This window comes from Uranotaenia lowii, chromosome 2 (genome assembly GCF_029784155.1).
Source record: "Uranotaenia lowii strain MFRU-FL chromosome 2, ASM2978415v1, whole genome shotgun sequence".
Classification (NCBI taxonomy): domain Eukaryota; kingdom Metazoa; phylum Arthropoda; class Insecta; order Diptera; family Culicidae; genus Uranotaenia; species Uranotaenia lowii.
Window position 1 is genome coordinate 366,914,781 of NC_073692.1, and position 19,869 is coordinate 366,934,649.

Here is a 19,869-nt window from a genome sequence, read left to right on the forward strand (position 1 = left end):
ATGAAGAAAACCGTCGGAGGAATGCACCCAAGCGGTAGAATGAAAGTGTAAATCAAATCAACTGCTTTCCGGCAGCGGAAAAGATGCCCTCAATCCAGTCAGTGGCGGAGGTGCCGTTGCTGCTGCTGTAAAAATCCCCACTGAGAAGAAAAGTAACAAAGTGATTTATGTAATGTGAAAAAATCCTATGATTTTTTTTATTATATGTTTTCAGAGCTTCCCACCGAGGGGAGAAATAAAAAATTTAGAATAATGATGAATTTTATTTTATTACATTGTGAAGAATCATGTTGCAGGTATTTGTTTTCCAATTGGATTAATTTGAGATTCACTCATAGGTGGAACTGATAGTTATTTCCTGGGTCCGGGCACTTCTTCAAGTCGAACGTTAAACTTTCTTATTTGTCATTTTCCGCTTGTATTGGTAAGAATTTGCCTTTGAAATATATTGCCAAAATGATAGATTAATTACAATTTGCTAGAGAAAACCGTCTTTTCAAATTCCGAACGAAGCTGATATAAAATGACATCTGAGAACACTGCGCCAGCACGTTAGTATTGGTTAGTGGCTGTTCAATCAACGGCCGGATAGAAATCGATTGAAGTCAATTGAAAAATCAGCTGTGCAACTGTCAATCCGTTTCAATTGATTTCGATTGAGTTTCGTTGAACACACCTTATATACTCGTATAACAAGGTGGGAAACCAATTTATTCACATTCACATTCTGCAGAGACGGGAAAGGATTTTTTACAGATTTTATAAAGGCACCATACCATCGTGCAAATTGTGCAAAGTATAGATGCTTTTTTAAGGTTTGTGTATCTATAAAATTTTTGTAAAGTATCAATTTTTAAATTGCACAGAATAATTCTGTGACCTATTATTGGACACATTTTTAACATCATAGATGCAACATGCGAAAATATTTTGACTTGTGGCTTCAGCGATTGCAATTTAGAATTCAGCTTTCGAAGTCAAGTTGAAAAAAAAAATCGATAAAACTGAACTTTATTGTCTAAACTTTATCCTTTTTTAGTTTTTTAGAAAATTGAATAAGCATCCCTAGAATTTTCATTTTTCTGTTATAACTTTTTTATCAGCATTCGTTTTGTTGTTTTATTCTACCGCGAGAATTCACCACTACCACTGTACATTCGGCGAGAATGGTGGATGGTAAATTTGAATTGTGATAATCGCTTCAAAAATAGTCAGACCGTTAAAAGTAAGTTTATTCATATTTTACTTGTAAGAATTTATCACTCTAAAGGCCAACATTTTATCGACCCCACGTTCTACCCAGGGTATGGATGAAGATCTGAATCAGCTGTCCAACGCCATAATCGCCAGCATCGAACGGACCAATAACATTCTTGCATCCGGCCGTTTGGAGTCGAAGCTACTACAGAATGCAGATTTGCCGGATCGTCTGCTGAAATTAACGCGCCAGGACTATTTACCCGGTAAGGAAGTACGCACCATAGATCCCTCGAGTCGCCTAACGGTGGAAGATGTCGACAACCTGTTCACAAAAATTCGGCAACGATCTGGTCCCACAGCAGGTCGACTAGCTCGAACTGCCACTCTCAAAAAGAGCACGGTACCTCTGCAACAGTCCAGGATCCTAAACGAAACAAATCTGGTGGGTAGCCAGTCCGGATCGCTCACGGATCTCAGTGACAGCGGAAAACAGACTTCTACAGTTGCGGCTATCAAAAACATCGATGTGGAAACGCTCGTTAGGTCCCTGAAACAATCGGCGGAAGCCCTGGGGCAGATAGAGAACCGCACCCTGGAACCGATCGATTTCGAACGGGTTGATCGCTACAATCGGAGGGAGTGTCTCAAAGTACGGGACACCTTGCGCGACGTAGATACCATGATCGAGGATCTGGAAAAGTACATAAACAGCGAGCAATGCTCCGACGAGGGTAAGAAAGAACTGATTAGCACGAACCTGGTGGAAAAACTTCGAGAACTTTCAGAGGTATGCAGTTCTGGGATTTGCTTTTTCACTAAAATCATAATGATTATTTTTAAATTCCAGGTCATGTCCCAAGTGTTGTTCATCAAAAACAACGAATATGTTCCGGATATGAGTAAAACGCTGCTGGTGGAAACTTTCCCTTTGGCCGAATGTTTGGATGATGTTGGCGAAAATATCCGACAGAAAAAGCTCTATCAATGAAACCTGAGTTTCTTCTGTTAATAAAAAGATTTTTGGATGTTGGAAGACCTCAATTATAATTGCGATGTCATCAGCAAATAACTCATAAATCTTTCCTCTAAAATTTATTCCTACTTAAAGGCAACGATCGAAAAACATCGCGGAGAAACCACCGGGTCGAAAAGCTTAACAAGATAACTATACTCGTAGCCACACTCTTTCAAAAAGAGCAATCGGTCCAACAAAATGAGTCCCTCAATAACCGGTGCAAAAGTCATTCGATAGAGATAGAAAATCTTCAGCTGTTCCAACTGCAACTGGTACCGGACTTCTAGATCCCGTAAAAACGCATCGTCAAGTTGCGAATGATCGATTTTCAGTCGAGTCAAAGATTTTCTACAATAATCAACAAAATCGGTGCATTTTTTTAGCTTTCCCACCTGTTGCTGTTGATCGGCTGAATCGAGGCCCAAATGCTGTTGCAGCACTATTTGGAGCAAAGCTCGGTAACCCAGTTTATCGGATGGCTCCTCCTGATTGGCGCAAACTCGTTCGATCGATTCCGCTGCCAGATTGCGAGCGTTTCGACCTATGAAAAATTTGTTTTGCTTTAGGACTCTGCTCATAGGGAAGCCATAACCGGGGTTATCATTCAGGCGTTCCGGGTTATAGTATTTGTCGACTACAAACTCCTCGACGAGCAAATGGTAACAGCAGCCAACGTTGAACAGAGATTTTACATGTGGGTTTTGGTGGAATATGCGGACACAATTGGGCCCCAGATTTCCACACGTATGAAGCCCTGCCAGACAAAATTTATTTGCTGTTGAATTTGGGAATTTTTCTTTTACCAACTCAATCAGATTTGTGTCGAAACCGATAAGTTTGGTTGTAGTTTTGTAATTCGGATCCGAAGATCCTTGATTCTGAAGCAAATCGTTGAAATAATCATCATCTGAAAGTTCAGCTTTCTTTATAGCTTTCCCCACTTTCTTCTTAAGCTTTTCGCGACGTTTTTCTGCATTAATGGTGTTTCCCTCATTACAATCGATCCCTAAAACACGAATGCCATGCTCCAAAGCTACTCGAGATGACAGATATCCCTTTCCATCGCCAGCGTCAATGACCATCACCTCTTCCGGAGATTTTCCTTCCGAATATTTACGGGAAATAACCTGACAAAGGGAAGCTACAATGCTAGCAGCCGATTCAACTTCGTGCCGTTTTTTGACGTTCATTAGTTCCGGTATCTGGAGTCGAGTTTCTTTCAGGCAGGAATCAAACGCTTCTTTCAAATCTTCCAAACCTAGGAAAGCATGCGGAAGTGATTCCAGTTGGTAATCCCTCGTGTTTAAGATGTGTTTTTTCAAGGAGGAAAATTTCATGTTTGGAAAAACTTTTGCGTCGAACTGATTCCAAAATGCAGATTTGGCTTCCCGTAAGTCTTCAATACTTTTGAGTTCATCTCTTATGTTTTGAGGTACATAAGCATTCCAGTAATCTTTCGTTAAGTAATCCACCATGTGACAATTGAGGAACTCCATTTGTGGTTTAAGGAACTCTGCCACTTTTTCAACGTTTCTTTGAATCAAATCCATTTTCAACAGCTTAAAACGAAAGCTCATTCCCCTTGTTAAATTTAGCTGATATTTTCAATAGGGCGCACAACTTCTTGTATCGATTTCTTATTTTCACCAATCGCTCAACAATGTCCTGTTCCAAATCGTTAAATCGAGGAAACTCCTCAATATCCTTCAGAATTTCCTCCGCCAAACTTTTGGCTTTGGGAACAACGATTTCCCCCAATCCCTTGATAACTCCGTAGTAAAATCCGAGCTCAGCCCCCACTTCCGCCCCACGATGATAGCCAAAATGATAGGCTTCTACGTTGCCCTGCTGACTACCGATTTCCTTGCCCTGTTCGTAGCTTTCCTCCGCTAGCCGTTCTTCCGTTAGCAGCAGATCGTCGAAAACATCGTTTATGTCCACTTCCGGTGCCGGTGCGCTGTTACTAGCTGTAAGGTTCAAGGTTTGTTGTTTTATCTTTATGTTTCAGGACATCAACGTTTTTTAGCTTACCTTCCGACATAATAAGCTTTTGAGTTGAAACAAGTTGTAAGCTGCATTAGTATTCAATTAATCATCGGAACTTAATGGCAAAGATGGTAAATTAATCCCGAATCACCGACTGAAACCGAGCTGGATTCGAAACGTGCACCAAAATCTGTTCCGTTTCTTTCGCTTCTCTCTATAAAACGAATGAGAATCACAACAAACAGCACAAAAAAAACTGTTATACGCTTCACGCTGAAAGCAAAATTTGATTTTTTTAACGGCGTGTTCGTAAATTGATTTTTTCTATCGAAGTGATTTTTTTTATCGATGCTGGCGTTCGTAAATTCCAAACAAACGTATGCAAAAGCATATGGAAAGTGATTTGACATCTACCAAACAAATCAATCGACGATGCATCACCCAAAAAAATCAATTTACGAACGCGCCGTAAATGGCGTCTCCGATATAACAGCTTCACAGTAAACTTCACAAACAAGAGCGTCGACTTTCGTGCGCCAGCTTCGAGTCCTTTTTTAACGGATACGGAACTTATTTCGAAACTAGAACGGTCAATGGACGTCCAGCCGGAAGTCGGCAACCGGCTAACCACGACGGTTGACAGTGAGCTCTGTTTCCAGGAAGGGGAACTGTTCGAGTCGTACCAGAAGTTTCTGGAGCGATTGGAACTGCACAGTCGTCAGGATTATGTATATTACTGGCGTCGGGATTCGCGAACCATCGAGGCGGCGTCGATCAAGAAAACGACGAGATGCATTAATCCGGCGCTGCGATACTATTCGTTGCGTTATACTTGCGTTCTCGGAGGTCAGAAATTTGAACCGAAGTCCAAAAGGTAAGTTGGAAGTATTGCGTTAATTATAAAAAAAAAATATATAATTAAAGCAAGACCTTTAATGTAAAAAAAAACTTTGCGTAAATCTGTTCTTCGATAACAAGCATTCTGATTTCAGACGAACGGAACATATTTTCAAATATACACTAGAAACGATGAAAATCAAACCTGAATCTTTTTCCGATTCTGTCGCTATCTGATCGAATATAAAAGTCGTGGTTTTTTCGTGTCCATCATCCATCTGCTTTTTGAGATAAAATGAATCCTCGACTCCAAACTGAACTGATTGCGTTATTCGTTTATACCTATAATACCAGACGCCTTTTTTAACGGTTTAATAGTATTTAGACCACTTGCGTTCTAGCTAGTTTTTTTTATAGACGGCGAAAAGCAACCCTTCTTTAAGATTTTTTTTTCAAAAACACAAATTGGTGTCATAAAAAACGTCTGAAATTGTCTCAAAAAACGGCCCTCACATCAACCTGCCCCTTGATTTGATGTTTGTAAACCGTACAAGTTCTAACGATCTCCTTCGCTTTCAGACGAGAATCGATCCGCATCGACTGTCCCGCCTTCGTCGGTCTGCGAGCCACAAAATGTGGCCAATGGTTGGTGGTTTCTGCCGTCTGCAACAGCCACAACCACGAGATCGGCCCGGAGGTGTCGAAAAAGCTGTCTCAGGGCAAAAAGCTTTCCCCGGAAATGAAACGAGAGGTGCAAACCCTTTTGCTGCATTCGCTGGACAAAACTCTCCTCAAAGAGTACGTCCGGTTGAAGGAACAGAAAGAGCTATCGACCAAAGATTTGATTAATCTGACAGTAGCCGCCCGGAAACAGCGAGACTGTGGAAAGCTTGAGTTTCACAAAAATCAGACTGCTAGATTGACGAAACATGTGACGAATTTCGTGCGGAAGAATTCTGACCGTTATGATAGCAAGTTGCCGGATGAAAGTTCCAGCTTAACCGATATTGATTCGCAGGGTATTGAAATGCTAGAAGAAAGACTGATGGATCTTGACGGGCTTGCGGATCAAGACACTCAGGAGTCACAGTTCTCAACATTGGAAACCGCCCATTGCCAGATTGAAACACTTGAAAACTTTACAATAAAGCATGAGGTCGTCGAACTTACCCCAGAACCCAAAATCGAGCGAAAAAGAAGTCGTTGGAAGAACTCAACCTGTTTGAATTGTTACTCACGAAGTCGAATACTTATCCGGTCTCAAATCGATGTCCTTCGAGCACGCAAAGATAAACTTAAAGAAGAAACCAACATTCTCCGGTTACAAAAGCAAAAACTTAAATTAGAACTGAAAATTCTGCACGAAACTGCAAAAATAATATAACCAATAAACCACACGCTGTTACACTTTTAAACCGGTTGTCTTGGCTACGATTTCTCTTCGAAATGGGAAACAAAAAATCGCAAACTTAACTTTCAATTTCGTTTATTACAGCAAAATTTGCTCTCGGAAAAAGCTGACACCACGTTTCACCCCGCTGCTGCACGTTTCAATGGCGTCGACGGCTGCGGCTACGGCGACGGCGGGAAGACCGGGATCGCGATCGCGATCGGGAACCTCGGGAGCGCCTCCGACGACGACGGCCTGCATCCTCCGGCTGATTGAACATGTCGGCCGTGGATCCTCCGACCGGGCCACGCCGGGCCGCTTGCTGCAGTTCAAAGTTACCAGGTCCGGTCAGGTTCGCCAGTGGATCCATTTCTGCTAAGTGTTTCTGTTTTTCGGTTAAGTCTTGAGAGGGTTGAAGAAACTTCCTTAACTTCACTTATCGGTTTGGAACTTGCGGAACTCTCTTGGAAGCGGGAGGATCCAAAAATGTTTGGCTTCTGTTTTCAAACTAAAGGGGCTTCAAATTTTGGCTTCCGTACGCAAAGACGGCTCGAAAGGTAATGAAACTTTTGAGCGAAAATTTTCGGTCGATGATGAAACGAAGGAGCGTCGATTGCTGTGATTGAATATTGAAAATCGAAATGGAAATCTACTTCGAAGATTGAAAGTATCGAATGAAAGGTGAAATGCTTCATATTCGGATACATTCTTGAACCGTCGGATAATAAAAAACATTCCTGATATTTTTTTGGAATATCATTGCTGAAATAGCTGGTTTATTTCAAAGATATTAATTCCAAATTTCAATTTTAAATATCAATCATGATCTCAAATTAGAATTCTGATTCTGAATTAAGAATTGGAGTTTTGCATTTGAATACTGAATTGAAATTTTATGGATCAGAATTCTGAAACTGAATCTTTATTCCGAATTCTGAATTTGAATATTGAATTTGAATTCTGAGTTCTGATTCAGAGTTCTGAATCTGATTTGAATTCTTAATCTGAATTTTAAATTTGAATTTTTAATCTGAATTCTGCACCTCAAACCTGAATCTGAATTCTAAATCTAAATTCTAAATCGGAATTTGTATATTAAATTTAAATTCTGAGTTCTGAATCTGAATCTAAATACTGAATTTGAATTCTGAACCTGAATTCTAAATCTGAATTTTAAATCTTAATCCTGAATCTGAATTCAGAATCTATATTTTGAATCTGAAAATTGCATCTGAGTTCTGAATCTGAATTTGAATCTGATCTTGATTCACTCTTTACTCTGTAGCTTAACTCTGATACTGAAATGTTCTGAATTCCGAAGCGGAATTTTGAATTTAGATTCTCAATCTGTTTTTTTCCGAGTCCGAATTTTGAATCGAGTTCTTAGCTGAATTAAAAATTTTGAATCGTAAATTCTAATTCTTAGACTTGAGTTTCATTTTAATATTTTTATCGTTTTTCTAACAACCTTTTTTTTGATATCTTGTTTTGAATAATTATTTTTTATTCGAGTGCTAAATCTTCTTTTTTTTTAAATTCTGATGGTTTTCGGATATAGACAATGAGGTCAACGGATTATTGGAAAAGTCTTTAATTCATACGATTTCGATATATTCTACATTTATTAAATACAAAAAAAATATTCCAGTAAACACTCCAGCTAACATAAAGACAACAACAATCACTTAAATTATGTTTTGAAGGTTGGTTACTGAGTTTTCAAAAAAAAAAAAGGGTGAAAATTTATACAATACTCTTTAATTTTCCTCCTTGACTGTTTTTTCATTTGATGATTTGCTTTGGCATACGGTTAAATAATATTATTTCAATTATTTTTAATGGGTGAAATATATACTCTTCGTTGGTTTATTTTTTGTTGTTAAAGGGTTATTGCGGGATCAAATACATGAGTTTTCTTATCATTATGTAGAAGAAGAAAAACATATACGACTAGGTGCATTTATATCGATTTTTAAGATGCAAACGTTTGATTCGCGAGCTGCCACTTGAACATTGCTGAACGTGATTGTGTGTAAATAACAATTTTGGCACTTTACTTAGATTTCAGTTTTCCTATAGTTCAAGCTTATCGAACTAATAATTGCATCTTGGTTGTTATTTACGGAAATCCTTATTTTTAACCGCTAAAAATAATATTTTCTCTGGTTACTTTTTCCTTGTAGTACGATATCTAACGAAAACTCGTTCCATCTCATTCCTGATGCTGTACAGTAGGATCAGCAGATGGAGTTCCCTGGGGGGATGGGGTGTCACCCTTTCGGCGACTAACGTTTCTTCGACCTATTAAAATGACCACCTCTCCACTTTTGATGGATTTGAACACATTGATAGCCTCCTGATGGGACAATCCCTGGAAGCCTTTGCCGTTGACCGATAGGATTTCGTCGCCCTCCTGGAGGCTTCCCTTTTCCGCGGCCTGACCATTCGGGTAGATGGTCTTAACGTAGATTCCCATCGATCCCTTCGGTGAGTCCTTGCCGCCGACGATGGAGAACCCTAAGGCTTTGGCACCGTTACCCTTGACGAAGCGGGCCTGTTGTGGAACGGAAAGAAAAAAATCAAAATTAGCTTAACTAAAAATGCTCAATATCACTAAAACAAGAATATTGATTCTAATTTGAAAATTTAATTTAAAATTTAGAACTTATAACTCAAAAAACGAATGAAGAATTGGAAGGCGGAGTTATTGGGAATAGAAGCTTATTTCATTGTATTGTAGACCCCATAGATTTTCCCTTCAAAATTTAAAAATATCTTTGAAAACATTGTTTCGCGTTCAGACACTAAAAAAGTCTATTTGCTAACGGGATGAAACTTAAAAATGTAGGTAGATGGTATAGTTTAAAAATGCATTTTTAAATTTCTTTTGTCGAAAGCTGAAAATAGGGGCATAATAAGAACCCTCAATGGGGTAGTATAAGCACCATTAATCGGGGCATGATGAGCATTTTCTGCCGCAGAATCTAGCAGCTAATCCAACTCGATGCAGTCAACTGAATTATAGAGCTACAGCTTGACTAGGTTCATCTGACGATTTGGTCTATTGGTAAGGTGTCGGAGAGGTAATCAGAGGACTCGTGTTCTCGATTCCTGGTCGAGGCGAGGTTTTTTTTTTTCATTCACCATGCACCTATGCACTTTGAACTAAACGGTGAATCGAAGCACCCATCAAACAAAGCAAGAACAGAATAATATATGCGTGTTTGTAGAATACAAACATTTCACATACACTCATACGTAATTTTTCTGAAACTTTGTTTGGCGGATGATTCAACTAGCCGTATAATGCAACAATAAAAAAAATCAATCATGAATAGCAAATGAAAAAAAAATCGCCTTTACTAGGAATCGAACACGAATCCTCTGTGTACCTCTCTGGCACCTTACCACTAGGCCAAATCGTCAAACGAAATTTGTCTAATTTATTCCAGGATTGGATCAACGAAATAAGATTCAATCTAGAAGACTAGCAACTCCACTCGTGTTTCATTAGCTGTCAAACGGTTTAGAATTGCGTCAGAACTGAACCCAAATATCAGCAGTTCTGGAGCGTTTTGAATGTGAATATCTTTTTTTTCGTCAATAACTCAACAACGCGACATAACTAGTGTTTGTAAAATGGTGGAATCGATAGTTGAAAGATGAAATTCCATCCGGACACGTTCTGTAAAATCTTCAACACCTTAGTTGGATTTTCATCCCGATCCATTCCACCGTGCTACAAAAGCTAGTCAATATAAAATACGAAATTACTTATTACTATTCACTTCAGAGCTCAGTAGGCAAGCACGGTAGGCTTGCCTGATAATCCGATATCTTTAAGTTCGAGCCCGATAACTCATGTACATCAAACACATGTGTAACAATATGATTAATTGTTAGATGTTTATGTTTTGGACAAACTTAAGAAGCGGAGAGTTTCCGTAACACAAAGCTCATACATAATCTTATCCCTCGTGGTTGAAACGATGTCGTCTTATACTTCAACAACCGGAATTAAAGGACGATCTCGACACAGAAAAAAAGCTCAGGAAACCAACAGTCAAAACGTCCTAGATCATTTCTGCAAGATTTCCTCTGGGAGTTTGTAAAATTTTCCTGTGCCTTCGATACAATTTCTTCCCAAGAAGCGCTTAAATGATTCTATATCGAAGCTCTGTATCAATTTTTTTTTAATTTTTTTTTAACATGAATTAAACCCAACTGTGTAACATAGGCTTTACAATGCACTGGCTGAATGGGATACACACGACCTATCCCACCAAATATCGTTACCTAATTGACGACCACTCACGGCACGACAGTTCAGCCGTCGTGTGTAGGTGTTTAGTGAAGACGATTAAGAGAGATTCTCGACTTGGAAAGAGCCAGCGGCTTCGGCGTAGTGGTTAGAGTTCAAGTCATCTACGCCAAAGTTCATGAGATCGAATCCCGGTCATGGCATACATAGTACACTTTCTGTGGTCTGGTGGTTTTAGCATTTGTGAGATGCTAGCCATCATTACTTCGAAAGATGTGCGCTTAGAAAAAGACGAACCAGCCCAAGGCTGAAAGTCTCTATAATAAGAAAAAAAAAAAGACTTGGAAAGGCCTATAGACCGAGAAAGTTTCGCTCTTACAATTATCGGCTACACATCTCCCCCTACAGAAAAAATGCAAAAAAATAGAAACAAAATGTTTTGGATTCAAAACCATATACTGACAATATGCAAACACACGCATATTTGATCATTTACTCGAACTTTCATCACACCATTTTTCTGAACGCGGTTTCCATCTCTTTTTGTACTTATTTATGTTAATAATATTTCTCTTAAGTAAGAAATTCCGCCAAAACTTTTGTTCGGAAAATATATTTAAGGTGGAGGTTTGATAATTGATTGGCATGCCCAAGCAACCAAAAGTCATACCTATATTTGCTTGAATGAAGGCTTTGAAAGATATTTATTTTACATAGTATTCCGTCTCACGACATAACTTGACGAACATAATTCCTATAATTCACTCGGTCCATGGCAACCGTTCTCCAATTTCTCGGGCAACCTACGTTCGCCAGATCACGCTCCACTTGGTCTAACCACCTCGCTCGTTGCGCCCTCGCTCGTCTTGTTCCTACCGGATTCGTAGCGAACACCTGTTTTGCAGGACAGTCCACCTTCTGGATACTGGGTTCGTCGTAGAGTCGCGCGAGCACGTGGTTCATCCTTCGCCTCCATACTTCGTTCTCCTGTACACCGCCAAAGATGGTTCTTCTTAACACTCGTCGCTCGAAAGATATATTTTGGCTGACACAGAGAAGCAACTACCCAATTCCCTTGAGTGAACTTTATGTACTAATTAATGAACTTGAAAGTTGCAAAAGTGATTAATATGTACGTTGTATGTGTTATTTTGCTTAGTTCCCATGAGTGAAATATATGTACTCATTAATGAACATTGAAGTTACAAAAGTGCTTTATATGTACTTTGTAAAGGACTTAAGTCACATAAAGGGCACAAAAGTGCTCAAAACGGGGCTCTCCCCTACAAGGAAAAAAAAAACTTAAAAGTATCAATAAGAACTTAAATTATGAACTGCATAGAATATGTACTTCGTATAAATGATGGGGCTGAGTAAGCTTTTTGTACCTGTTTTATGGGACTTTTGGTTGCTTGAGTAGCTTAAGTTTTTCCCCATTTTATGGAGAAACTATGGTCATATTGTTTTAACAGGCCTTAACTTTTTCAGAAATTGATAATCAAAAAATGTTATGTTGCCTCCTTGGTCAGGCCGTACCTTTTTTTTTATTCAAATAGTTCTTTATTTAAGGCTATTTAAGGACTTTTACAAGTTTCATAGGGCCGGGGGTCAATTATACAAAGCAAAAGTGGGGGGAGGATCGACGGAAGGTCAGGATTTAGGAAGGGATGAGGAATGAGGATAAGTTTTTATGCGATTTGCACTCCGTGAACGGGTCAGAATTGGACAGTTGTCTCCAACTGTGGGTACACGATTGTCTTCCACATTTTCTGTCGGCACGAGAGGGGGCGGCTGTGATGTGATTCTTTTCCTAGGGGGGGAATCAGCATCCAACACGGGAATTGGGTTTGCGGTGGCTGCAGTGAAGCGATCTCTCTTCGCTATCTCCTTGCTTGTTTGCTGCTGCTGTTGATTGTCTTCTTGTTGGATCGGTTGTTTTGTTCGGTGCAGATTGTGTGCTTCAGTTTGTCTCTTTACGATGTCGGCATACGATGAGTTGGAATTATTATTGTCAACTATTTTGCGTGCGGCTGTTAGCGTTATTCCCTTTTCGGTTTGGAGTTTTAGAGCAGCAGATTCAAAACCCCATATTGGACAGGACCTATCGGTAGGAGAATGGTTTTGTTTGCAATTTCGACAAAATTTCACCTTTGAGGTACAATTTGCGCTCCCGTTGTTAGAAGAGCAAATTACACACGCCATCTGATAAAGACATCTTGCTTTAGTGTGGCCGTAAGTAAGGCACTGCCGGCACAACTTCGGTTGCGGATAGTAGGGCCTTGTTCGAACTCTTAGTAATCCAAAATTTATGAATTCCGGTACAACAGTACAATTAATCGTCAACACCAGAGTTGGTGTGTTAACGAAACCACTAACAGTCTTCCAAGTGATACGACGAACATTTGTTATTTTCTGGGGAGCAAGCTCAACCTTTATTTGTCTTTCAGTCATATCATCCACTTTGTTACACAAAACCACAAACTTTCGCGAATTCAGCTCTGTATGGCGACCAATTTCGATGGGCGTACCATCTTTCAACGCAGTTAGAGTGAATAACTTCCTACCTTGGTCCTTGCTACGAATTTTGATGACATACCATGATTTGCGTTTTTCATAGTAGCCTCCTTCCACCTTTCCTGCGTGTTCCTCTACTGATTTCCCAATCACGAACGGGCTTTTGGGAAGCGTATAACCTGGTTTAGCACGTAAAAACATATAATAAAGTTTCCCCCGCAGGTTTTCCGTGTCCATCCATTCTGGGACAGTCCGCCCAGGATGGTCTCCTGGTGAAGGACTCATCACCGCTTCACTGACTCACGCATCCAACAAAAAAAAATCAGTTGCCTTTTAGATCCGAAATAAGCACACTCTTAAAATGCGACTGGTCGGCTCGAAGGCAGAGAGTGAACTGGGGTCGTACTTTCTACTCCGGAATAGTCCTGCGTAAACGACTCCGCTTGGCAAGTGCTGCAGATCTCGGGTGAGTTCCAAGGCACAGCACTAACAGGGCTGTGGAATGTGGCTCGCCAATACAACCTTTGGGTAGTGGTGAATTGGCGGCTTATAGTGTGCAGGTCTGGAAAGCTTACACGATCTGCTGGGCTTCACGACGGATTCAACCGACGATGCTCGGTGGGTTGACGGAACGACACTTTGATGGCTCGTCTGAGCGGGCTCAGGCATCGGTAAGAGCAACTGCTTCGTTCAATAGCGGGATCTGCTTCAATGGCGGATTCTAGTCCGCAGTTCGGCACGAAGACAAACCTTCAGCTAAGGTAAAACCTCAGGGTCCTGGATATCCTGGAATCTAGCACTTCCGGATTCCGTCTTTTCACTACTAGCACAATATTAAGTACGCGTGATTTGCGCCGCTGCGTGCTGGCGTCTTTGGCTGCTGCAGTGAAATTGCCGATTAATGGCGGGTTGTTGACCCCGTAGCCGCGTATAATGACTTGAGACCAGTCTTCCGAAAATCACTCGGAAGAAACGCTCATGATAGGTTTCTCGTTGGAAACATTCAAAGCCGATTGCTGCTGCCTGTTGTTCCCTAGAGAATCGGCAGAGTGACAATGCGAAGTCAATGTAAACAAGATTCAAAAGCGAGAGCGGACTCGCATCTAAGTCGATCTCTCAAGCTCACTACCTGGTGTATCAGAAGTGATTGAGACACTGACTGATACAAGATCCAATTCGAAAATCCACTCACTCACTCACTCAAACTCAATCAATGCGGCCTTGCATCGGTTCATACTGCCTGCGTACTTTCTGGCAAAGCGGCAGAAACATATGTTCATACGTACTGCCTGCGTGTTTGAATGACTATTTTAATCCTCCCCAACAACAGCAACAACAAAGCAAGATGTATCAGGCAGACAGCATTCGATCATCGATCAGTAAACGAGTGAGTGAGTGAGTGATTGAGCAAGAAAAGTTATTGACTGAAAAAATAAACTGAAAATCAGGTAGCTCCTCACTCAGTTGAGAATTCCAACTGGAGAAGAAACGTCTCTCTTTCAAATTTTATTTCTTTGATTCTCGGAGCAGCGCTGTCGAACACAATCTTTGCCCCACTGGGAGATAAACCAACCGACAATTTAGGTTTTGCTTTCGCTGTTGAAAACGTTTCAGTGTCTCTCATGAGAATTGAGTGATATTCGGAACACTGCTTGAGACGTCATCTTTCTTTCGCATCGCCTTTTCGCCTCATCAAAACAGCGCCATCTGGTAGTGAGGTTCTGAACTATACGATTAGAATTGCTTTTCGGGGTGATGCGTAGAGGTTCAGGAGTGGACTCCAACGCAGAGCGATTCCTTCACAAATACAGTGTCTTCTTGGCACATTTAACTGTATCGCGAGCAAGAGATCAACTACCGCTGACACTACTAACCGGGCACTTATTACAATGTCTCCAACCCACTTGAAACTTTTCGGTACTTTTGGAACACAGAAAAGAAGCGCATTATTTGCGCTTCTTGCACATAAATTCAACGCAGATGGCAGATAGCTTTGGTGAGCTAATTCTTAAGTGTTGACCTGACTGAAGTGACTCTGGCTGGAATAAATGTGTCTACGTGTCCCATTTTTTCAAGAGTCTTCTTTTAAGCTCTCTTCCATACATTCGGAACTTATCAGTTTATTTGCATTTTCTTATCTCTTAAAGTTCGCATAATTTATGATTCTAAAATTCTTCATAAATTTTATGAAGAGATTAACCACCGTAATTTATATAATTTTCATTTACCGGCCTTAGCGGTGAAAAGTGATGTCCTTTTTAGTAGGGACATCTACCGTGCCGTGAGGAACAAAAATTTGATATGTCATGATAATGCTTCTAAATAAATTCTACCCGCTCATTTTCACCATCTTTCATTTCATCTAACCTTCTATCCATCTATATAAAAATTTCATAAACTTTAGATGTCCCTACTAAAAAGGACATCACTTTTCATCGCTAAGGCCGATAAATTAAAAGCAACCAACATTCTTCATAAGATTTAGTGGAATTTTAATAGATATTTTGCCATTAGCTGTTTCAACTAAATTCTGTTTTTACTCAAACAGAATAGAAATCGAATCTTTGAGGACAATTCCGACGTTTTTATTGATCTGAACTAATTCGAAGTCATACGTATTAGGAACATCGAAAAATTTGTAGTCAAAATGTAGTCATAACTGTCCCAACGCTGTTAATTTTAAAAGTGAACCTTCAGAACTCTATAAAATTGGTCCTCTCGATCAAATTTATCATTTAAAAATCTGAACCCCATGTAAGGATATCCTCTTTCCAAATAAATGCAATTGATGAACACCTTCCTCGTCTTTTTTTCTGTTGGACCTCCCGTCTCAACAATTATTCAAATGTAGACCTCCCGTCTCACCTTTTCGGTTATACCTTGTTCTGATTAAAAACGTAACACAATCAAGCGTCACGAGATTCGGATGGATATCCATTCGAACTTCGTAAAATTTTGTCAACTTCCCTGTGGTTTGAATAGTTATTCTCCCGAGCAGAATTATTGTGTTCCCAGTAATTAGGGTTTACTTATAAATTTGTCTAGGTGGATAATAAGGATAGGTACGCATTGTTTGTGTAGTCCGAAAAAATGTGTGAATCAACTAAATTAGTTTACAAAATATGAAAAAAACCTCAGAAAAGATCCATCTAAGTTACTGTACTACCAGGATTATTAAAAATAAAATGACTGCTTACCTGTCGTATGCAGAAAGCATTGGGTCCGCTCCGTGGCAGTGTACAAAATTTGCTCTCCTCGATTTCATCCTCCAGTTCTAGCTCATAGTCATCCGTTAGCTGCACCGCCGGATGATGACCATTTTCTTCGGCGTGATCCGGCTGATTTGTGCCCCTTTGGCTTTGGTTGTCCAGCACCTTGGTGAAAGTAACCGAGGTAAGTTTGGAAATCCCGTTGGTCGAAACCGACGATTTCGGTGTACTATCGGTGGTCTGAAATTGAGAAAAGAAAAAAAATGTTGGAAATCAGAATAGTTCTTTGGTATGGAAATAAATTTCGAAACCTAAAAATTAATTTGGTTCTAGACAAAAAAAGTGAGAAAAGTAGGTAAATTCAAAATCCAAATCACAATGGAGTCATTATTCTTCAGTCCAATCAATGGATAAAGTTCCCGTTAGGCTAACTGGCGTAGCGAATTCGAAAATGGATTCTAGAAAAAAAAACCGAACAATCGTTTAAGTCACCAAAACAGAACCAAAAAATTCAAACAAACCTGCAACCGACACACTTCTGGTCTTGACTAAGAAGCACTCCCATTCACCGTTTTTTAATGCTATTTGCATTCGGATCATATTTGTATTTGGCAAACTTTCTTACCGCTGCTGCTGTAGATTAGTTAGGCAGGTTTGTTTATGCTAATCAAGTCATAGGTATGCCCACGAACGGCGTCTTGCCGCGGCGTAAGTTTAGTAAAGTACCGTCAACTGGGGCAACATGCAACAATTTTCAATTTCAATGGCTTCCAAAAACCTTATGTTCACAGTTAATCATACCCCTTGTGTATCAAAAGTTTTAAGGTTGATGGGACTTCAAATTGGCGTAGTCAGAAGAATTATAGGTTTCTACTGTTAATTTTAATTTTCTTAAAACATGCGATTTTCATCCTCCTCTGAAAATGGGGTAACTTGCAACAAACTTCGTTTTTGATAAAAAATCTTATGAAAACGTATGAAAATGTATAGTTTTTGGTAAATTTGCGATGACTTAAAGATCATTACGCATGAAAACAGCATTTGCAGTGATTTTTTGTTTTTTGAAAACTTATTTTCACATTTTTTCTGATAATAATGGTGCTGCCTACATTTAGGGGTAAAACAATACTACTTAAAAATTGTAAAAGCCGAAATCATAAAAAATAATGTTTGGATGAAAGGAATTTCAATGTTGACAAACGCCTGATGCAAAACAATCATATTCCAGCATATCGTAATGAGAGTTTCAAGGTTTTTCTGTGATTTGCATTTTGTTGCATTTTACCCCAGACTGGTTACTGGAATTATATAAATATTTTTTAAAAAATATTGAGCGATAGTTCGAAAAATATTTTTACATCACTAGTGTTGGTATAGAATGAGGAAACCAGTATTAAGTTTGTAGGAGATATTATTAAGCCAATCCGTCATACTGGGTAAAGTTTTTTACGGCATCGAAAAATGTTAAAAATTGTACAATTATTGTTCGATTTTTCAAATTTTATATGAAAATCCAAAACTTAAAAAACCTATCTTTGGATGCAAGAAGTTATGTCAGCATCATTTTGTAATCATTAAAAGATATCTTTATCACATTTTATTGAATTAAAAATTGATTCAGTGGGTGTTATATAAATGTTGCATCTAACCCCGCTGTTGCATGATGCCCCGTTTGACGGTACGCTTTGTTTTGTAAGGTGTGTCTTATTTTGTTATTTTCAAATAAGCGACGGGACTGTATTTGATGACAAATTTGTTGAGGAATTCATGCGTCATACTTGTGGAGCGAAGAGGTTCATTGTCACGTGTATTTTGAAATACATAAAATACGGAATAATAAACATGAAAACCTTAGAAGCTTACAACCTCAAAATACTAAAACTGATCATTCGAAGTTGATTGTTTTGTTCACGGCACAAGAGCCAATTAAACCTGAATTACTTTCTTCAACTGTCGGTAGTAAACACAAATCCATTCCATTAACACTTGACTCTGAAATCAGTGCCACTCCGGGTGACTTTTACGATCGGAGGCCCCACCTAGTGTCAAAATGGCTAAGCTTCGAAAGTACTCTGGACAATAGTTTCAATAAAACCATTATTGCCACCCTCTTGGCACTCCATTCTTGCAATTATCAATATTTCATTTTCTTCTCGTCAGTTCACTTTTATACCGGAAAACTTCCTTTATGACTTATTGTCTGTCCATTCGGCTCAATCTGTGAACAGTGCGACAGTGAAAACAAAATTCCGGAAATATTAACCTCCATTGAGCATTCACTGCAGTTGAAAATGTGCTAAAGGTACTTTTAAAACTCTAGGTTATGTTATTATTTTTTCGGCTAAGCCACTACAGCTTAGCTTACTAGTCCCCTACATTTTAACACTATACCGTGCCGGGAGTTTTCCGTTGGTTTGTTTGAAGTTTTATGGTTGCCCGTTGTTCGTCGCAGTCCGAAACTTGGTGGCCACCACGCCACGATCTCAAGATTTACGACTAACCCAATTTTTCACCTGTGTAAATCATATCGCCGTTGCCGGGGGGAAGTTCGCGCCTCCGATAAATCAGTTGCATTTTTTGGTTTTTGGAGGGAACGAAAGTATACAACTCAACCCGCGACAGCCTACGGTATCACGATCGGGATCGTCTTCAGCAGGTGTTTCGCGGATCACCCTGACTGAGCAAAAATTTATGACAAACTGTGCCTGTAGTTATGATCTTGATCAGATGATTTTTTTCCTGATAAGTCTGAGTAAATATTAGAAACTGGAATTGTGATAAAATAGACAAAAATGACAAAAATGACAAAAATGACAAAAATGACAAAAATGACAAAAATGACAAAAATGACAAAAATGACAAAAATGACAAAAATGACAAAAATGACAAAAATGACAAAAATGACAAAAATGACAAAAATGACAAAAATGACAAAAATGACAAAAATGACAAAAATGACAAAAATGACAAAAATGACAAAAATGACAAAAATGACAAAAATGACAAAAATGACAAAAATGACAAAAATGACAAAAATGACAAAAATGACAAAAATGACAAAAATGACAAAAATGACAAAAATGACAAAAATGACAAAAATGACAAAAATGACAAAAATGACAAAAATGACAAAAATGACAAAAATGACAAAAATGACAAAAATGACAAAAATGACAAAAATGACAAAAATGACAAAAATGACAAAAATGACAAAAATGACAAAAATGACAAAAATGACAAAAATGACAAAAATGACAAAAATGACAAAAATGACAAAAATGACAAAAATGACAAAAATGACAAAAATGACAAAAATGACAAAAATGACAAAAATGACAAAAATGACAAAAATGACAAAAATGACAAAAATGACAAAAATGACAAAAATGACAAAAATGACAAAAATGACAAAAATGACAAAAATGACAAAAATGACAAAAATGACAAAAATGACAAA

At 38.9% G+C, this 19,869-nt stretch overlaps 5 protein-coding genes across 6 annotated transcripts in view; 2 read left to right on the forward strand and 3 right to left on the reverse strand.

Annotated features, from left to right (window-relative positions):
• The first annotated feature begins 744 nt into the window (after window positions 1-744).
• Window positions 745-2,233, forward strand: LOC129747642 (uncharacterized). 2 transcript variants are annotated; one of them, XM_055741943.1, is made up of 4 exons: window positions 753-815; window positions 1,104-1,225; window positions 1,304-1,987; window positions 2,048-2,233. In XM_055741943.1, exons 3-4 carry the CDS (start codon window positions 1,307-1,309, stop codon window positions 2,186-2,188), a joined length of 822 nt encoding a protein of 273 aa, XP_055597918.1. In that variant the 5' UTR covers window positions 753-815; window positions 1,104-1,225; window positions 1,304-1,306; the 3' UTR covers window positions 2,189-2,233. The 2 variants fall into 2 exon arrangements, with proteins under 2 accessions (XP_055597917.1, XP_055597918.1); XM_055741942.1 differs by having other exon boundaries at window positions 745-815; window positions 1,304-2,233.
• LOC129747640 (probable methyltransferase-like protein 25) lies at window positions 1,003-3,765 on the reverse strand. Its single transcript, XM_055741940.1, has one exon. It carries the CDS (start codon window positions 3,763-3,765, stop codon window positions 2,299-2,301), a length of 1,467 nt encoding a protein of 488 aa, XP_055597915.1. The 3' UTR covers window positions 1,003-2,298.
• LOC129747643 (protein LTO1 homolog) lies at window positions 3,625-4,581 on the reverse strand. The gene is made up of 2 exons (XM_055741944.1): window positions 4,247-4,581; window positions 3,625-4,182 (listed from the first exon to the last, which is right to left on the reverse strand). The coding sequence occupies exons 1-2, from the start codon at window positions 4,254-4,256 to the stop codon at window positions 3,776-3,778; spliced, it is 417 nt and encodes a 138-aa protein (XP_055597919.1). The 5' UTR covers window positions 4,257-4,581; the 3' UTR covers window positions 3,625-3,775.
• LOC129747641 (uncharacterized) lies at window positions 4,476-6,437 on the forward strand. The gene is made up of 2 exons (XM_055741941.1): window positions 4,476-5,075; window positions 5,618-6,437. The coding sequence occupies exons 1-2, from the start codon at window positions 4,795-4,797 to the stop codon at window positions 6,420-6,422; spliced, it is 1,086 nt and encodes a 361-aa protein (XP_055597916.1). The 5' UTR covers window positions 4,476-4,794; the 3' UTR covers window positions 6,423-6,437.
• Window positions 6,438-8,030: 1,593 nt separating this feature from the next.
• Window positions 8,031-19,869, reverse strand: part of LOC129745446 (pro-interleukin-16-like) — a 277,977-nt gene continuing 266,138 nt past the window's right edge. Inside the window, exons 4-5 of the mRNA XM_055738532.1 lie at window positions 16,401-16,652; window positions 8,031-8,982 (exon numbers count right to left, since the gene is read on the reverse strand). Of these exons, the coding sequence (XP_055594507.1) occupies window positions 8,641-8,982; window positions 16,401-16,652 (594 nt within the window). The 3' untranslated portion in view covers window positions 8,031-8,640. The remainder of the gene's footprint in view (window positions 8,983-16,400; window positions 16,653-19,869) is intronic.

Coding starts and splice junctions, on each gene's coding strand:
- LOC129747642 (XM_055741942.1), top strand. CDS start 1,307: ATGGATGAAGATCTGAATCAGCTGTCCAACGCCATAATCGCCAGCATC.
- LOC129747641 (XM_055741941.1), top strand. CDS start 4,795: ATGGACGTCCAGCCGGAAGTCGGCAACCGGCTAACCACGACGGTTGAC. Junction 5,076..5,617: donor TTTGAACCGAAGTCCAAAAG/GTAAGTTGGAAG, acceptor CTTCGCTTTCAG/ACGAGAATCGATCCGCATCG.
- LOC129747640 (XM_055741940.1), bottom strand. CDS start 3,765: ATGGATTTGATTCAAAGAAACGTTGAAAAAGTGGCAGAGTTCCTTAAA.